Source organism: Rhinolophus sinicus, chromosome 16 (assembly GCF_057876585.1).
Source record: "Rhinolophus sinicus isolate RSI-liver-muscle chromosome 16, RSI-T2T, whole genome shotgun sequence".
Taxonomy (NCBI): Eukaryota; Metazoa; Chordata; class Mammalia; order Chiroptera; family Rhinolophidae; genus Rhinolophus; species Rhinolophus sinicus.
The window spans coordinates 133,294,363-133,312,343 of NC_142516.1; the positions used below are offsets into that span (position 1 = coordinate 133,294,363).

General features: G+C 35.1%; 1 protein-coding gene across 1 annotated transcript; it reads left to right on the forward strand.

The window, feature by feature from the left end:
* The first annotated feature begins 2,003 nt into the window (after positions 1–2,003).
* On the forward strand, positions 2,004–16,794 carry IDO1 (indoleamine 2,3-dioxygenase 1). The gene is made up of 10 exons (XM_019742016.3): positions 2,004–2,160; positions 5,439–5,534; positions 5,652–5,771; positions 8,802–8,920; positions 9,904–9,918; positions 12,439–12,538; positions 12,988–13,105; positions 14,181–14,232; positions 15,091–15,239; positions 16,176–16,794. The coding sequence occupies exons 1-10, from the start codon at positions 2,065–2,067 to the stop codon at positions 16,529–16,531; spliced, it is 1,221 nt and encodes a 406-aa protein (XP_019597575.3). The 5' UTR covers positions 2,004–2,064; the 3' UTR covers positions 16,532–16,794.
* Positions 16,795–17,981: the final 1,187 nt, after the last annotated feature.

The window sequence follows — 17,981 nt, forward strand, 5'->3', positions numbered from 1 at the left end:
TATGATAGGTCAACATTTGTGTGTGTGTGTGTTTGTTCATTTCTCCTTGGAACTGATATCAACAGTATCAGCCTTATGAATCATTCATTCTAAGGAAGTTGACTTATGGTGTGCTTTTTGCTATAAAATTTTGTTTCAGTTTTCCTTTGTTATGAAAAGAACATATTCTTGTAAAAGGACATCTTTAAAATAAAAGTCATAATGCAATCAAGAAGAATAGTGTGAGAACTATTCTAGAACATAGTAACAAAGTGACGGATTATTAAACTTTTTTGAAGTACCGATAAGCTGGATGACAAAACTGCATTGTCTCTTAATGTACTGAACACAAACTTCTCCTTTCTCCTTTTGATTTCTTTCACTTTAAGATTGAAACAATGCCTACAAGTGTCCTGCAAGTATTCACCCCGAAAACCTTTACCAAAGGCAGTCTTAATTTGCGTTTTGAAAGAAATATTTTCAAGGTATTTTTTCCTTTCTTTCAACTTTCAACATATTACAAAGTCTTCAAATGTGAAATACTGTTGCCGCATCAGTCCCTATCAGTCAGCTATAGTATAGATGCAGGAAAATCTTCCTAAAAATGACTTATTAGGGATATGGGGATGGAAAAACTGTATCATAGTGAAAAAAGACTGGGTAAGAAAAATGGGGAGGTAGAGAGGTACTTCTTTTTAAATTTTTCATGTATTTGCATTATTTTCTACTTCAGAGTCACTGATTAATAGTTCAGTGTATCTCAGGTTGTATTTCATGGCTGCTCAAAAAAGACACTAATATGTTTAAAAACTCCGATAGGTTAAAAGAAACCCAATGACAGTAATAAGTAAGTGATAGTTTAAGACTTTAGCCTTGGCAATCTTACAAGTGAGGACAGAACTCAGGACACAGGATTAAGTGAGAGAAGAGCAGAACAGGCTGAGGGACCAGGAACATTGTGAGAGTACACTCTGTCTCTAAGCTTCCCTGACCAGTGTGTGCCACTGGTTGGATGAGACACTAATTTCTCAGCCCTCTGCTTAGCCAAGGAAGCCTGGAGTGGCAGAAACACAAGATCACACACAGCAGTCTTTTCCAGGGCTCCTTGAAGGGTGACCCAAGTGGGTCAGGTTTAACGGTGGACATATGGTTCTTCCAGGTGGAATCCAGAATAGTCACTTCTGGACCGCTACGTCAGCAGCCAGCTGCAAAGTTCTCAACTGCCCATCAGATCTAAAAAGGAACCCATAGGCCCACTAGAGTTCATATCCAAATTCCCACAATGCAGGGCTCACAGCCCAAGGTGCAACTTGTTGGGGTGAAGGTGGTTAGGGACTTCTAGCTGGCACACCTCCAGGCACTGTAACCCCTAATCTCTATTTTACATATATCAGATAAGTGTTGTTTCATGACTGAAGTGCTCTTACTAGCTACCCAGCTAGTTTTCTGTGACTGTTTTGCCATGCATGTTCCATAAATTAGAGCTTCATTTTTATTTTCAAATACTTGATATGCAAAAGATAGTTTGTACTTGAACTCTGTTTGCATTGTCATAAAATAAAATTTAACATACCACTTGTCAATAAAAGAAAAGAAAGCCTATTAAAATCTTTAAATGCAACTTTAACTCTTGCAAATACTGAATGGCCATTAAAAAAATGGTTTCAAAATTAAAAAAAAAAAAAAAAAAAAAAGACTTTAACCTTGGGAAAAATTCATTGTTTTAATTCAAAGCTTAAAAAGTTCTCATAAAATAAAAATGTTCTCTTCTAGTCACCTATTTTCATGGTTTCTATTATTTCAGTCAGGTCTTTTCCTCATTTCTCTATGGCAGTAAACAAAAGATGTTCTCAGTGATAAAGATTTGTTATGGCATATAAAGTTTGAGTTTCTTTATATGATGGACAATGATGCTTTTGTGGTTTATCAAATTACAAATAAAGAAAGTAGAAAATGAAACTATTCTAAAAGTGGAAGTAATTGCTTGCTACTTACGTGATGAGTTGGCAATGGCCAACTCTCTAATAAATAGATGCTGTGAAACTTCTCTCAGACTGAGGAGGGCCAGAGGAGAAGACTGCAAGAATGGCACATAAGGCATCTCCTGGGAAAGGTTCTTGGAAAATCGGCAAAGAATACCACATAGATGATGATATGGGCTTTGCTCTGCGAGATCCACTGGTAAGAGAGGGCACTGACTTATGGCAAAAATATTTTCTTATCATTGTTTAGCTGGATAAATTAACTTCCATTGAAAAACTGTGGTTCAGTAATTTCTACGAACAAATGGGTAAAGCATGCCAAAATTTGAGACAGTTTTAATATTAGGTTGGTGCAAAAGTAATTGTGGTTTTTGCAATTATTATTATTTTTTTTAACCTTTTAAACCGCAGTTACTTTTGCACCAACCTAATAAATGGGTCTTATTTGATTTTCTTAAAATTTTTGTACCTAGAAATTTAGTCTTAGATGCACTTATTACTTTCTTACACAGATACAGAGGGTGATGAAATAAAGAAACTATGGATGTATTTTGGCTTAATACAATTACATTTTCAGAAGGCATTTTGAAAAAAACAAATAAATAACCTGTTAGTCAAAGGACTCCCCTTTCTTGGCTGATTTTTAATTGTACAAAGTACATATTTGTAGTTTGATTAGCTTTTGATATGGGACATCTAGCAACTGTGTTATATTAATATTGTGTGTTGTTACTAAGCATAAGATTCAAGGGAGTCTGAACTACCTTTTATTTTTTCAGAAGTTTTGCCTACAAAGTACAAGGCAGGTAATGTTTGCCTCAACAACTACATTTCCTTAATTTGTCTTCCAAAGTATGCCATCACAACTATCTTATCATCAATATTTTAACTATCAAACCTTTATATAACATTTTTAAGCAAGTTACAACTGTTAACTTTTCCATCCTAAAACCTAATAACAAGGTATATATGTTATTAACCTGATTCTCCTGATGAGGAATGTAAACTAAGCAGAATTTAAGTAATTATCCAAACTCACACAACTAGCAATGGCAGAGATCAGATGTGAGCCTAACCAGTCTGGGTCCAGAGTCGGTGATCTTAAAGTCATTATACTATGCTGCCTGTCTTAAGAGATCACTAGGCATGTTTCCCTCCTGACCTGCCACTCTTGGGTTTAACAAGACACATGAGATGCCAGGAAAGTATTTCAAGGAACCAGTTACATGTTGTGGCAATAATGTATAACAATATATCTCTATTTGTTTGTGGCTCAACGTCCACCTCCAGAAAGCACTTCTAAATGCAGCAAATGTATATATTTTTAGTCAGAGATTCCAATCTTACTGTACTTACAAATAACATCCTGTGATACAGGCAAATGTAAAGCAAATGCTTCCTCCCAATCCATTTTTTTCTTTTTAAATAATGAAGCTAATTTAAAAATATGAAGTATAGGTTTTAATTTTATTGCCAAAAGTACCTAATTTACTTTATATTTGCAAATTAATAATAGTCAGACTTACTTTCCTTCCATACAAGCACACACAATTGCTAGGACAAGTTTGTGTTAGGGATGTACTTATCAATGGTAAAATTTTTAAAAAAAAACGTCTTTTTCAGAAAACACATTTTGTGTGTTTTTTTTTCCCCCGAAGGAGTCGGTTCTCTTAAAAAATAATTATGGTGATTCCAAGGGTTAAAGAAAAACCCTAAACAAAAGCAAAACAACACTCTTCCTGAGCTGCTTAAAAAATAATGCTGCTATCTGAGATGTTTGGGAAGTTAGATTTAGTGTCCTAAAACACACACACAACAATTAAGTGTTAATCATTTTCTTCATTGAAGTTCTTTCCTGCAAATTATAAGCTCAGAAAAGTCCACTCTGTCTCATATAATCTATCAGTTTGCCATTCCAAAGGAAAATAATACGTCTAGGAAAATAATACGTCTTCTGATTCCATATAGATACAAAATACATTCTCTAATTTAGTAGACGTTGAATAGCCCTCTTGTTAGTCTTTATTAATTTATATCATACCACTCAGGCAGCCCCTGAACCAAAAGTATATTATGGATTAAATTTTACATTTGTTGAAATTTCTGTCAAATAGGATACTAGTCATAATACATAACAAAAAAAAGCACTTTTGTTATTTTAGGAAAATGACAACCAGAAATTTGGTGTGCTACAACAAGAAACACACAACAAAAAATATATGAGAACTACTAAAAACACTAGAGCACAGCATTTGTGTGGTTAGTGGGAAGAATTCAAAGTAAACAAGAGAAGTGACTAGTGAATATCCTGCTTGGATCCTTTGTTGCTAAAAACCTGCTCTTACAGATTAAGACTGGACAATTATCTGCAGTCCCTGAAAATATTTGAGTTTTACAGTACATTTGTCTTCTTATTTTATAGCTTACTTATAATACTAACTTTGTTTTGCAGCTTAAAACATCACCCATGTTGATTTGAGTTAATCTCTTGATCCATACTCCATCCTCATAGGTCAGCATTGATGACGCCAAGGGCATGTCTGGAAGTAGCTGAATGAAGAACGGATAAGATCAGTACAAATGGGGAGTTGTTCAGGGATCTGAATTTCATTTTAGGGTGTTTCCTAGGTCTTTTGTTTGTATGCTTTCCCTAGAGATAAGATTATAAATCTGATAAGATCCAGGTAGACCCTTTTATTTGGATTTTATTTGTACTTACTGATCAAACAATAAGCCTATAGTGGAACCAAAGTGGGTAATCAACATGTGTACATACAGCGTTTCCTACATGTCCAGTTCTTGTGCCAGGTCCTGTAAGAAATGTAGGATTAACAGCATGATAAAATCCTTACCATCAGGTAATGAGACATAAAAAGAGCATGGGTTGTTGAAAGTTAGAAACATTTGAATTACACTAAACTGTATATACAAAACAGATTAGTAAACTGTCCAAGCCTTGTTTTCTTTCTTTATGACATGGAGATAACAATCAACTTTTGGGGTCATTACAATAATTAAATGAGAAATTATTGAGCAAAGTGCCTAGGCTACTACTGACATTTAATAAATCTCATTTTTCTTCCATTCAAAAAGACTTAAAATCTAACCAAAAAGAAAAAAAAAAATAATAGCAGATAACAATATATTACTTAACAATGTGAAAAGGTATAACCTTAAGATTCATAACTGGAAATATGAGATAGACTGCAGCGGTCAGGAAGATTTTAGTGAGAGCTTTGAGGCGATTTTTGAAAAACAGGCAGGTGAGAGTGCTTGAGGAGCGAGGAAAAGGAAGAGTGCAGAGAAGGTGTTGAGCCCTGAGTGTGCAGGTGGCAGTGCCTGGGCTTGTGTTGCTAGACAGGTAAGTGTGTGTCAGGACAATATTGCACAGAACTGACTTAGAGGCAAGATGGAGGATCCAAACTATTTTACGGTAACATCCACTAGTACAAAAAAGTCCTATTTCGTTTTTTCAAGGAGGAACTACCTCACCCTTATGATGCCTGGATTTCCATTGCTAAAAATCTGCCTGCCCTGATTCAGAATGGTGAACTACGTGCAGAAGTTGAGAAGGTTTGCATAAGTATTACATTTGCTTTCGTCTATCATAACTTCTTAACATTTTAAATTTGGTTTTGAAGTTGTAATGTCACCACATTGATTTGAGTCAACCTCTCCTTTCATTCTCAGTTACCAATGCTCAGCATTGATGACCTCGAAGGACACAAGTCCCAGCGCCTTGCACATCTGGCCCTGGGGTATATCACCATGGCATATGTGTGGAATCGGGGTGATGGAGATGTCTGCAAGGTTTGGAGATTTTCTAATATTTCTTATGCTACATGACAGATTTACATCCAATTACATTTAATGTTTAAAAATCTAAAACTATTATAACTGCATTTTGTGAAACTTGGATAACAAGAAAAAAGGAAAAGAAAAAAATCATTCACTGATTTAATATGTCAACTATGATCATTATTGGATTTTTAGGCTTTTACTAATATAATACAGTTGCTCCATTCTGTACATATACATGTATGTTCTGCTTCTTTCACTCAAATTATATCTTAAACATTTTTAGTTACTACACAATCATCCTAGTCATCATTTGAAATCACTTTATAATTTTTCATTGAGTTCCTGAACTTTATTTATTCATTCCACTATTGATAAATACTTTACTTGTTTTTAATGTTATACCATTGTAAATGGCACTACAATTAATATATCTAAATATGAAACACTTTTCTCTCTGACTTTTGGGAGATATGAACATTTTATGGCTATTCTTAGTTAAAGCTAAAATGCTATTTTACATCTGTCAACATAGAAGAATACATCAGTGTCACTCTACTCTCAATAGCAGATAACTTTAGATTTAAAATAATACAATTTTGCGTTTTATCTGGCAACCCTAATCACATGAGACCAATATAGACCATAATACCTAACCTTTAAATCACAAACAAAGGAATAAAATAGATTCCAGAAACACCTTCTGCCATTGAGTGAAAGTTTTTTCTTTTTTGACAATGGGAATTTGTATTTTATCTTTTTTTTTCTTTCCATGCCCTTTTAAAGATAGAACAACATATGAGTCCACCTATGTCATGAGTCATCCATCCCCTGATACTTAGAGAAGAGGAAAAAGTTGTTCTGCATAATCATGGGAATACCTTATACTTCTTTACAATCATCAAACTGCCATATCCAGATTCTGTGATAATACACACAAAAAAGTTTAAGGGTAGTTCCAGTCTTACTACCTAGCTTAAAATTTAGCTAAGCACAATGTCTCACTAGACTTGCTAGAATCTGAGTCTAGCTAAAAGCACAGGTATTGTATAGAAAAAGAACAACAATAATAATGCAGCATCAGTAATAAAGGGCAGCATATGCTAGGTACAGAGTTCAGACGAAATAAATAACAGTTGACTTGATCATGAAATACTTAAAAAAAGAAGTGGGACTTGAGTTAGTTCTTGAAAGATTGGTAGAGCTTATCTAAAGAGGAGGGAATCCAAAAAGAGAGAGAAGACAAGCAAAAAATGGTGTAGATTTTTTTTTTTTGTACATGGCATAATCAAAAGATAATAAATTTATCAGACTGTAGATCACAATTATAAAAGAAAACATAGAAATGTATTTTTTAAATTTATCTAGTATCTGTATGATTTTCATTTTGAAAAAGATCTTAGAAGCTGGCAGTGTAAAAATATATAAAAAGATAAAAAAAACATATTTAAGTGAGGAAATTGTAGGAAAGAGAAAATAAACAGATGAAAAATAAGATACAAAGATGTGAGGCACATTTTGCTTGAGAATGGTTAAGAAATTAGCATCTGAGTTTCTTAGCAACTGCAGGAGTGTATAATAGATTAAGCTGTGTTTGAATAGTTCCTTTCTTTTTCCTAAGTCATTACAAATTAATTATTTAATTCAATTTCTTCCCTTTTTGTTTCCCTTGACCTTTTCTCTAATTAAGAAAGGAACAAAAGTTATTTCCTTTAGAAATATGCGGAAATCATTTGCCAAACAGAATGTTTCAACCCCCAGTGGGATAAGGTCTGCAAAGGGAAGCACACATCGAAGTGTTACTTTAATAAACAATGATTCTATTCCAACACTTTTGTTCTCTTGGTTAAATCATCATCTCCAAGTATACTAAGCTAATCTGAAACCACTAATCATGGGAGTTATGTAGCTCCCGTGATTTTCTCAGAACTGTGGAGTGGACCTCCTAGTCACACCATCTCTAACATTGAAGTCCCACTACCCACTTACCCCAGATGGGCCATATATTCTTATCTTTTGCCTGGTTACATACACATATTCCAACCATAGGCTGCTGATGATAAGCATGACTTTAGTTATTATATGAGACTGACCATCTGTCTATAAACCAAATACAGTTAGATGAGAATCAAGCAGATAACTAAAATGTCAACTTTATGACTAATAGAGCAGTTGAAGAATGTAGTTGGAGTATGTGGCAACAATGGTCATCCTGAGTGCACTTAGTCATTAAGATTGCCCTGCGGGAGTATGTGGCCAAACAGAAAGCAGAATTCTATGAGTATGAGGCTCAGGAAAAGAACAATTGAGGAGAAAAGGAAACTGAGCTGTAGTTTCACTGCCAAATGCAATTAGCTAAGCCTCCATACCTCCTCTGAGGATGGGTGAGTGAAAGAGTTAAACCCAGAGTGTCACTCTAGTTGATATATTCTGCTTGGAAATGTAAAAGTGTTGGTAGGAGATTTCCCCTACCAACACAAGTAAGCCTTCAAGGCCAAGCACCAATGTCACTCTACGAAGAGAATTTCTAAAAAGTCATTCAGCAGAGAATTTCTGCCAGTACTGTGTTCCAAGAGCAGCAATCTTTTTATGCTTCTAGTATGTATCATATCCAAAATTCTTAGCTATAAACGGCTTTGAGCTTCTTTGAGACAATTGCTTTTATCTTTGTATTTACTGCTGGTAAATAATGAGTATCTTGCATAGAGGAGTTGCCTAATTAACCAATATTCATGGGATGGATGGATGAATGAATAGCTGTCAATGACTCACAGGTTATTAGACAGTCAGGAGTAAAGACTTTCTTCCCCTTACCCTCTATCTCTTCCCCCCCCCCATGATTAGATTAAGTCCACATCAATACAAATTCAAAACCTAAACATATAACAGTTACCAGACTAAATTATGAAATTAGGAAGAGAAAATTACATTAGTTTGTTTACAAAGTGCCATTCTATGCAGCATCTAATATTTTGGCACCCAGGAAGCAGAATGAAAGGTAAGATACTTCGAAGTTTAAACTAAATGTTGTGTTTTAATTAGGTCCTGCCAAGCAATATTGCCGTCCCTTACTGTAAACTCTCTGAGAAGCTGGGATTGCCTCCAATTCTGGTTTATGCAGACTGTGTCTTGGCAAATTGGAAGAAAAAGGATCCCCATGGGTAAGTAAACAGTGATTATAACAAAAGTGAAAGGACTGCATATTATTTAAATCAATAGGGAGTTAGTCATTTGTTTAATTTTTAGGTAGCACAGCTTCCTTCTATGTTTGGAGAGTATGGTTTCTTTGGTGTATCCGTAACTACAAATGTACATATATGAGAGAGGTGTACAATTAACAATGAAATGCACAATTCTTAAGAGTTCGGTTCTGTTAAGGAGTCTGACTGCTATGAGTCTGACATGTGTAACCCTAAGAAAGACAGAATATTTCTATCACCTCAGAAAACTCTCTCCTCTACCCCGGGCAAATACATTCTGATTTGTCATATCAAAAATTAGTTTTTTCTGTTCTTGGATTTCAACTTGATGAAATCATAGAGTATGTACTCTTTTGTGTTTGGCTTCTCTTGATTAACATGTTTATGGGATCCTACAAATGTATTTTTAACTATCCAGCTGAGTTTCAGAGTCAACACATCTTTAGCAGTAGAGATGGCAATGTCTGTGCTTTCAGAGCAGCTGCTCAGAATTTAGGCCCTTCCTAACCATGTAGTGATGGGGTTCTCTACAATAAAGGGATAAGAGAATCGTGGTGCCCCCTGGCTCTGGGTGTGTATCTGCAGAAGACTATTCTAGACATGGGAATAGTCCAAAATGAAAGAATTTTGTCTAGAAAAGTTTTCTGTTAGTTACCACCAACTAACCATGTGTGTTCCTTGCATATTTAATTTTTTATTTCACTCATAAAGTCCTAAGTGTTTGCAATGACTACTTGAGAAATATATAAAAAAAAATTGTGTTTTTTTAATTCAACTGTATCTTACCTTTAATAGCAGTATTAAATCTAATAATAGTTTATAAGTAGTATTAAATTGAATAATAATAGTACTAAATCTAATAATAACTCAAAACCATTTGATCTTTAAATTGGTTTTCTTTCTCTCTTCCAACTGGCCCATTCCTTCACTGCTGCTTTCATAAGGCCCATGACTTATGAGTAAGTATTTGATTCTTATCTTAGTCTAAGAATTATTTGTTATTCAAAGTGAATACAGGTTTATCAATATCCCCAGAATTCATTTATTAAATGGTCAATTGAATTCAGGCAAAAATGTAACTCAAGGAATTGTGGGGGCTCCTGCTTGATATGTCAAGAGTCTCCAGGCATTGGTTGGAGAAGGACCAAGAGAGAAACACTCAGGAATCTCCACAACCCCAGGCCAACATTAAGACGTGGAACTCCACTTTTTGTTTTCATAATGGACTTCTGCATGCTTTTATTTAAAGAAAACATTCAATACTAAAACATAATAATAATACAAATTTTAAAGTACACAACCCATAAAGAAAAAAGAAGAGTAAATAGTTCCAGCTCTTAATTATATCTATGACTATTTGATCTTTTAGACATATGCAAAAATAATACTTGCATATATATATATATATATATATATATATATATATATATATATATATAAATGTAATTATACATATAAATACAAAATGCGCTTACATCAATGTATCTATGACTTAATGACCTGAGTGGCCAGAAACATAAATCTGCTCTTTTGGACCCAATCGTTATATTTTTGATCTATGTAATAAGCAGAGGCTAAGAGCTAGGGAAACAAAGGTAAATATTATAGGTGTAAGCTTGTCCTGGTATAGCTGGACTAATGGAGAGGAAAGGAGATATATATATATAAATTATGCAAATCACTACATGATTAAGAGAAGGTGTCAGAAGATAGAGGACTGGAAGCTCCAACCGAATACGAGATGAAGAAGAAATCCCTGTAAGAAGTTATTTGAGTCTTCAAGAGTGGGTAGGAATTAGCTAGAAGAAAGAAAAACATGAGAGTCGTCATAGGGGAGTATAAAGTAAGAGAGAGTGCCCTGAAGTGACAAAAATCTTGGTGCCTTATAAAAACTGAAGGAAGACTAGTGTTGTTGATAAATAATGAATGATGAAAGTAATAGTGTTGGAAAGGGATGAAGAAATAAACTTTAAAAAAGATTATGTAGGACTTTTGGCTATAGTAAGCAGTTTAAACAGTATCTTAAATGGGAAGCTACGGAAGGTTTTTAAATGAGAGGATGATATCATAAGTCCCATTTTATAATTGGGAACACTCAGGCAGAAAGAGATGAAATACCTTGCTCAGGCTAACACAGCAAGTAAGCTGTAGAAATGGTCTGGCTTCAGAGAACATGAATTTAACCACCATGAAACTCATGGATATACAGGTACTGAGCCCAGTTTGCAACAATGCAAAACTTCAATAAAAAAGAGAATAGGGTCTAATCAGTTATTTGCATTTCCCAGTCAATTCCTTTGTAAGGCAGATATACCACTGAGGAATTGAATCAGATTCACAGATAAAAAAGTTTATTTTTTGGCCACCATGAATAATACTATAATACAATGAACACAGGGGTACATATATCTTTACGGACAAATGTTTTAAGATATTTGGGGTAGATACACAGAAGAGGGATTGCTGGAAACCACCTAAGTGTCCTTCAACAGCTGATTGGATTAAAACGATGTAGTACATACATAGGGTGCCAAAAAAATGTATGCACATTTTAAGGAACAAAAAAACTGTATTAAAATTGTAATTCTCAATATATACCAATAACAAAAGATGAATACAAGTTATATATACACACTTTTTTAGCACCCCGGTATATACAATGAAATATTACTAGGCCATAAGAAAAGATGAAATACTGCCATTGTAACAACATGGCTGAATCTTGAGAGTCAGACAGAAAATGTAGAGAGCCACGTGATTTCACTCGTATGTGGGATATGAAACTGAAAGCAAAAATGAATAACAGAAACAAATAAAAACTCATAAACACAGACAATAGTTTAGTGGTTACCAGAGGGTAAAGGGGGAGGAGGCTGGTGGTAGAAGAGGGTAAAGAGGGTCAAATGGAAGGAGAGGGGGTTGATGAAATGAGAACTGACTCTGGGTAGTGAACATACAATGCAATATATAAATGATGTATTATAGAATTATACACTTGAAACCTACATAATTTTACTAACCAATGTCACCCCAATAAACAATAAAAATTTAAAAATATATACGTTTATTTAAGCAAAAAGATCACTTCTTAAAATTATATCTCATAGATATCTCTACAAACATTGAGTGTGTGTATATATGTATGTATATATGTAGATGCACATATATCTGTATGCATGTATGTGCATGTGAAAAATTAATGCAATGACAGAAACAATCTTGGAATTTCTAGTTACAAGTTTTGGAATGGAATTTCAAGTCTCAACTTAAGCTTCTATTAATTATATGATCTCAAACAATGGACCTAACATTAATATTCCCTACTATGTAATGGAGATAGTAAAACCTGTCATATTTATCTCACAAGACTATATTGAAAATAAAATAGGACAAGTAAAAATGCTTTAAAAATATAATGTACTCAACAAATATACTGATATTATTGCTCAATTCTTGACTTCCTTGACTGATTTTCTTAGAAACATGGACATTCTGTTTTCGTTTCCCGGTGGGGACTGCAGTAAAGGATTCTTCCTAGTTTCTCTGTTGGTGGAAATAGCCGCTGCTTCTGCAATAAAAGTACGTCTATTCACACTGGAAAATTTGCATCTTATTTCACATAAGCAGAACAATCACTTAGTAACTGAACTATATTATATATAAAATAAGTTTTTCCTGATTCTAGCATTTGATTGTTTAATTGGAGGTAAGGGATAATCTGGTAGAAACAAGTATTTTATTTATTGTTGTGAATTGCCTAAAATATAAGATCTAAGAGCCACAAACCTTCGAATCAAATTTGAAACCCCAATAAAAGAGAAATATTTTCAATGCAATTTGGCATTGGAACTATATTACATACTGACATAAATGTAATGGTTTTGACTATTAGAAGTAGAAATAGAAATATATAAAATTCTATAAACTTATCTCAAAATGATAAATGAAAAAAAAAAAAAAAACAAATTGAAGCTTAATTAAATATAAGAAAATTCATCAAACATTTGGGTGTGTGTGTGTTTTTAAAGGTAATTCCCACTATACTCAATGCTGTACAAGATCAGGAGCAAGATACTTTGCAGAAGGCACTGCTTGATGTAACTTCTTGTCTGCACGAAGCCCATGCAGTGTTTCGCCAAATTTATGGCAAGTATTATATGCCACACATCATTCTAGACCTCAGTCAAATGTTTATAATTATCTGAGATAAAGAGTTGTTGAGAAAATGGAAGCAAAAACAACTCTCATTTAGTACGTAGGTGTGTTTTCACTTTCTATTTTATCTCATTAAATTTTTATACTTTCCAAGTGCTAAATTTCACTACGTCCGTTTTATAGACAAGGGAATCTAAAGTTGGAGAAATAAGATAAATGACCTAAGATCACATAGGTAGTAAGTAGTGAAGCCAGTATTTCAAGCTAGATCTATTTAACTCTAAGGAACATCCTTGCTTCCCACTAAAAACCTTGGAGAAACTTGCCAACGGTACAGGCTGTTTCAAGGTCTAAAAGACTTAGCTTCTGATTGATAGGAGCTCTCTATGAGTTTGGCTTTTTCACAATTATCTAAGAAATAACATACAAAATCACTGAGCTCAAACATAATCATAAAATTAACAGCTACAAAACAACAATAACCACAAAAGTGCATAAACAGGATTTGCCAAAGGAAATTTGCCCTACTGGACAGACTTAACAAATATGTGATGATATCACTGGAATTTGAGTTAATGCTGATTGGTCCTTGGTGAGGAGATTGACCTTCAAATCCAAGACCTTACCAAGCTTTGGCGGCAGGGGAGACATGGGGATGTGGTCCATAGAGCTGGTGGGGTTTTTGTTTCTGTTTGTTTAGATTTTTTTTTTTCTTTTTTTACGGAAGTAATTTATCTGTTATGTTAGTAAGCACATGAAGTAGACTTCAATAAATATTGACAGTTTAATTGATCTCAGGATGAGTGGTAGGTGAGCCCAGGCTCTTGGACACAAGCTGTGTGTTAACCTCATGGTAGACCTTGTTGAGGAGACACAGTAGATGAGCAGGGCTCACCTGGGAGAGGGCAGTGGGTGAGATCTTGTCCTCAGGGGATTTTTCTGCACAGAGTGAGCTAATGCCTTTCTGGCAGCCTCTGCTGAAATGCACTACCAGTTATTTATAATATCTTGATTTCTCCTGATTTCTCTGATGGTATTTAACTAAACACATCCCATCTTTTTACAGAATATGTGGACCCACACCTATTTTTCAATGTTCTTCGCATATACTTGACTGGGTATGTAGTCATATGTTTGAATTTTTTTTTTAAACAATTAACTTAAAGAATACACAAAGTTCCCACTTGTCATGAGGGGTCTCTGGTCTCACTCCCCACATAAGAACATGGGATATGGCGAGACCAAAAAGGAACACCAACAGAGCCATGGATAGGGGGTTCATACCACTATATTCTTGCTGGTGCCTGGGATGGAGACACAGGAAGCAGGAGCTGCAATCTGCCATCCTATTGTCTGCCAACCAACCCCAACTGCTAGCTGCAATCTGCACTTCTCTGCCTGCCAACCAACCAACGAATCAACCTACCAACACCCTAGCATAGCCACGGCAGTCATATCGGTGGCTAATAGCCACCTAATTACAGCTGATGGCCATCTGATCACAGCTGATGGCCATCTACTACCTGAGCCAGCCCTTCCCACGTGAGGTGGAGAGCCTGGAAACTGCTCTCTGGGACTCTGTCCCCACACCACTGATGGCCCCCACTATCCATCAGGTTTGGAAAACAATTTATATCCTAAAATACATGTTGTAGAAAAAGAATAAACTATTCTCTGTTATTGCCTGGCGGGGCATGGGATGGAGTATGGACAGAAAAGTTAATCATTTTAAAGAGAGAGGAATGGTTTTTGCTAATGCAAAAGTAGCTTCCATTCATGGAATACTTCAGCCAAATTTGCTCAGAACGATGTTATTTATTATTCTTATGCATGCACATGAGTGGAAAAGGGACTGTGGAAGAAGAATAATGAAATGTATCTTGCATCACGTCCTATTCATCCTCTACTGCAAGATTTTACATCTGAAAATTTGGCAATGAATCCAAAAAATGATTTTTCTTTCCTTCCTGGCCTAGCTGGAAAAACAACGCCCAGTTGCCAGAGGGTCTGCTGTATGAAGGCGTCTGGGACACCCCCAAGAAGTTTGCTGGGGGTAGTGCAGCCCAAAGCAGCATCTTTCAGTGCTTTGATGTTCTGCTGGGCATCAAGCAGAGTGCTGGTGCAGGTGAGTAGAAAATGACAAATAATAATCAACTCTTATGTTAACACAATAGTATTTTAATATCTAAAAAATACTTCCTCATCAGCATCTTATATATATAGGTGAAGAAGCAAAAACTTAAAATGGATAAGTGACTGGCTCCCTATTAACCAGTTAGAAAGCAATGAAGTCAGAATGCAAACCCAAGTTCATCACCCTCTCAACCTTTACATTTAAACCTGTACATAAGACCTGATTGACTGTGGTGAAGGCAATATCACATGTTCTGAAAATGTATGATCAAATTCAGAAAGTCACTTGCAAATGAGATAGGACTGTGAGTATAAGTTGGGGAGGGAGAAACTTCAGTGACCAGAAGAGAATTGACCCTCTGCTTGTTCAACCATCCTGCTGCCCTGGCAACCCAGGGGCAATGCCTGTATCAAAGTTTGAAGATGAGCCACATTCATTATAAGGGCTTACAGGAAGAACTTCTTTCTACTTTTCCCCTTTTTCCTAAACTGTTTAATAGTCAAAGGGGAAAGCACTGTGCTGGGTAAAAATCTGCTTTTTTCTTAGTTCATTCACTTATTTCAAAATGATCCCTTAAACTCTCTTGGACTCTGTGTACAGATTATATATAGCCTATCTATATCATCTACTTCTTAGAAGGATCAAATGCAGTAGGAAAGTGGGAAAGGAAGCACACAAACAAAACTCTTTATTGTGAAATAATGTGTTTAGCTCATCTGGTTTTCAGACTTAAATATATTTTACAATAATTACCATTACTAGTAACAAGACTAATGGCTTTCTAATAAGTTGGTTGTAAACTCACTGCCTCCTGCTGTGATGCTGGCCTGTGATCTTCCACCCACTCTGACTTCACTCTGCCTTTCTCCCTTGGATTGGGGTATGCTTCAGGCTCTCTACTAAATCATCTTTCTCTTTTTCTTTCAGCATCAGCTGCTGAATTCCTCCAGGAAATGAGAACATATATGCCACCAGCTCACCAGAACTTTCTTCATTCACTAGAATCAGGTCCCTCAGTTCGTGAGTTTGTACGTTCAAAAGGTGATGCTAGCCTACAGAAAACTTATAATGAGTGTGTGAAAGGTATGGTCTCCTTGAGAAGCTTCCATTTGCAAATAGTAACTAAGTACATTGTGATGCCTGCCAACCAGAAGCCCAAGAAAAACCAAACATCTGAAGAGTCATCAGACCTAGGAAATAAAGGAACTGGAGGCACTGATCTAATGAAGTTTCTAAAGTCTGTAAGAGGCACAACTGAGGAGGCCTTGTTGAAGGAAGGTTAACATAATCCAAGCAAGGGTACATTTTGTCAGGACAAAGGTGTCTGTATATATTAATGCCACTCATTGTATCACACCTATAATTTAATATGTAACAACTTCTTAAGAGTACATTATAAAAGATTTCAAAATAATTTTTCTGATATCTGTGTATTCCTTTTACGAAAACTAGAAAAGCAATTATACTAGCAGTGTTGTGATCTATATATTATAATTAGAATGTAATGATGAAATTTAATAAAAACTGATATAATAAATGTCTAAAAGTTGCTTTATTCTTAACTATAATTAAATATTGCTCCTAATGAGACCTACTTCACACTACTACCTTGCAAGCAGGGCTAACAGCTTCCTGTGCTTTCCTTATAGTAATATCACACTTTTTCATAATTACCTGTTTACTTGTCTATATTCTCATAACATAATAAGCTTCATGATATCAGGGACACTATTGTTTATGCATCCCCAGTTCTTAACAGATACTTAACAAATATCTGTTGCATGAATATTGAAAAGATTGAGTGAATTTATGAATAATATAATCTGGGTTAACAAGAACTCACATTTGAAATAGAATTTCTCCTAGGAGGTCAGAGTTACCAGGTACTCTCATTCTGGCATGAATTTATTTACTAATGGAATCTAAGAAAGTTAAGGCTGAAGAAGAACTTAAAAATCATATAAGCCAAAGTCATTTTAAAGACGACAGTGTTAAGTTTCAGAAGAGTGAAGCAACTTAATTTGAGTCACACAATTTGTTATAAATGAGAGAAGAACTTAAATTTTTTGACCACTCTCATCTTTTTTCACTTGGAGTAAACTAGGTTAAAAAAGAAGGGTATTTTGGAAGGGTAGGTGAGAAACGAGATGACTTAGTAGGATCTCATGAGGTAGTAGATGGTTAGCCAGAAATTGGGTATGCCATTAAAGATGAGAAGAGAAAAAAGGCACAATGGTTGTATGGGTGCGAGATTAGCAAGCACTTTCAAATTACGAAAAGCCCAGCTCTTGAGGAGGAGGGTTGACTAAGCCCCAGTAAATTTGAGGAAGGAAATATTGTCACACATTTCTAAAGTCAAACATCTGGAAACTGTTTTTACATCGTTTCTCAAGCAAACCCTAACCCAAGGAAATCAAGTGGAATCTTCCTGCTCATAGCAAACTTTCACCTGATTCCCTAGAAAATACATCAAATGTCAATGATAATATTATTTAGGTGATGGTACACATTTTCTTCTTTATTTTCCAACCAATGTTTCTTCAATGACCATATATAAGTTTATAATGCAAAAAGTATGCATGTATGTATACATACATACAGAATACATATATGTGTGTGCACATGTGTTCAGTTTTTTTTTTAAGATTTTATTGGGGAAGGGGAACAGGACTTTATTGGGGAACAGTGTGTATTTTTCCAGGATTTTTTCCAAGTTGTTGTCCTTTCAATGTT

Excerpts from the sequence above, each read along its gene's own strand:
- IDO1 (XM_019742016.3), top strand. The coding sequence starts at position 2,065 with ATGGCACATAAGGCATCTCCTGGGAAAGGTTCTTGGAAAATCGGCAAA. Across the intron at positions 5,535-5,651 it reads TACGTGCAGAAGTTGAGAAG|TTACCAATGCTCAGCATTGA; the intron begins GTTTGCATAAGT and ends TTTCATTCTCAG. Across the intron at positions 12,539-12,987 it reads CCGCTGCTTCTGCAATAAAA|GTAATTCCCACTATACTCAA; the intron begins GTACGTCTATTC and ends GTGTTTTTAAAG.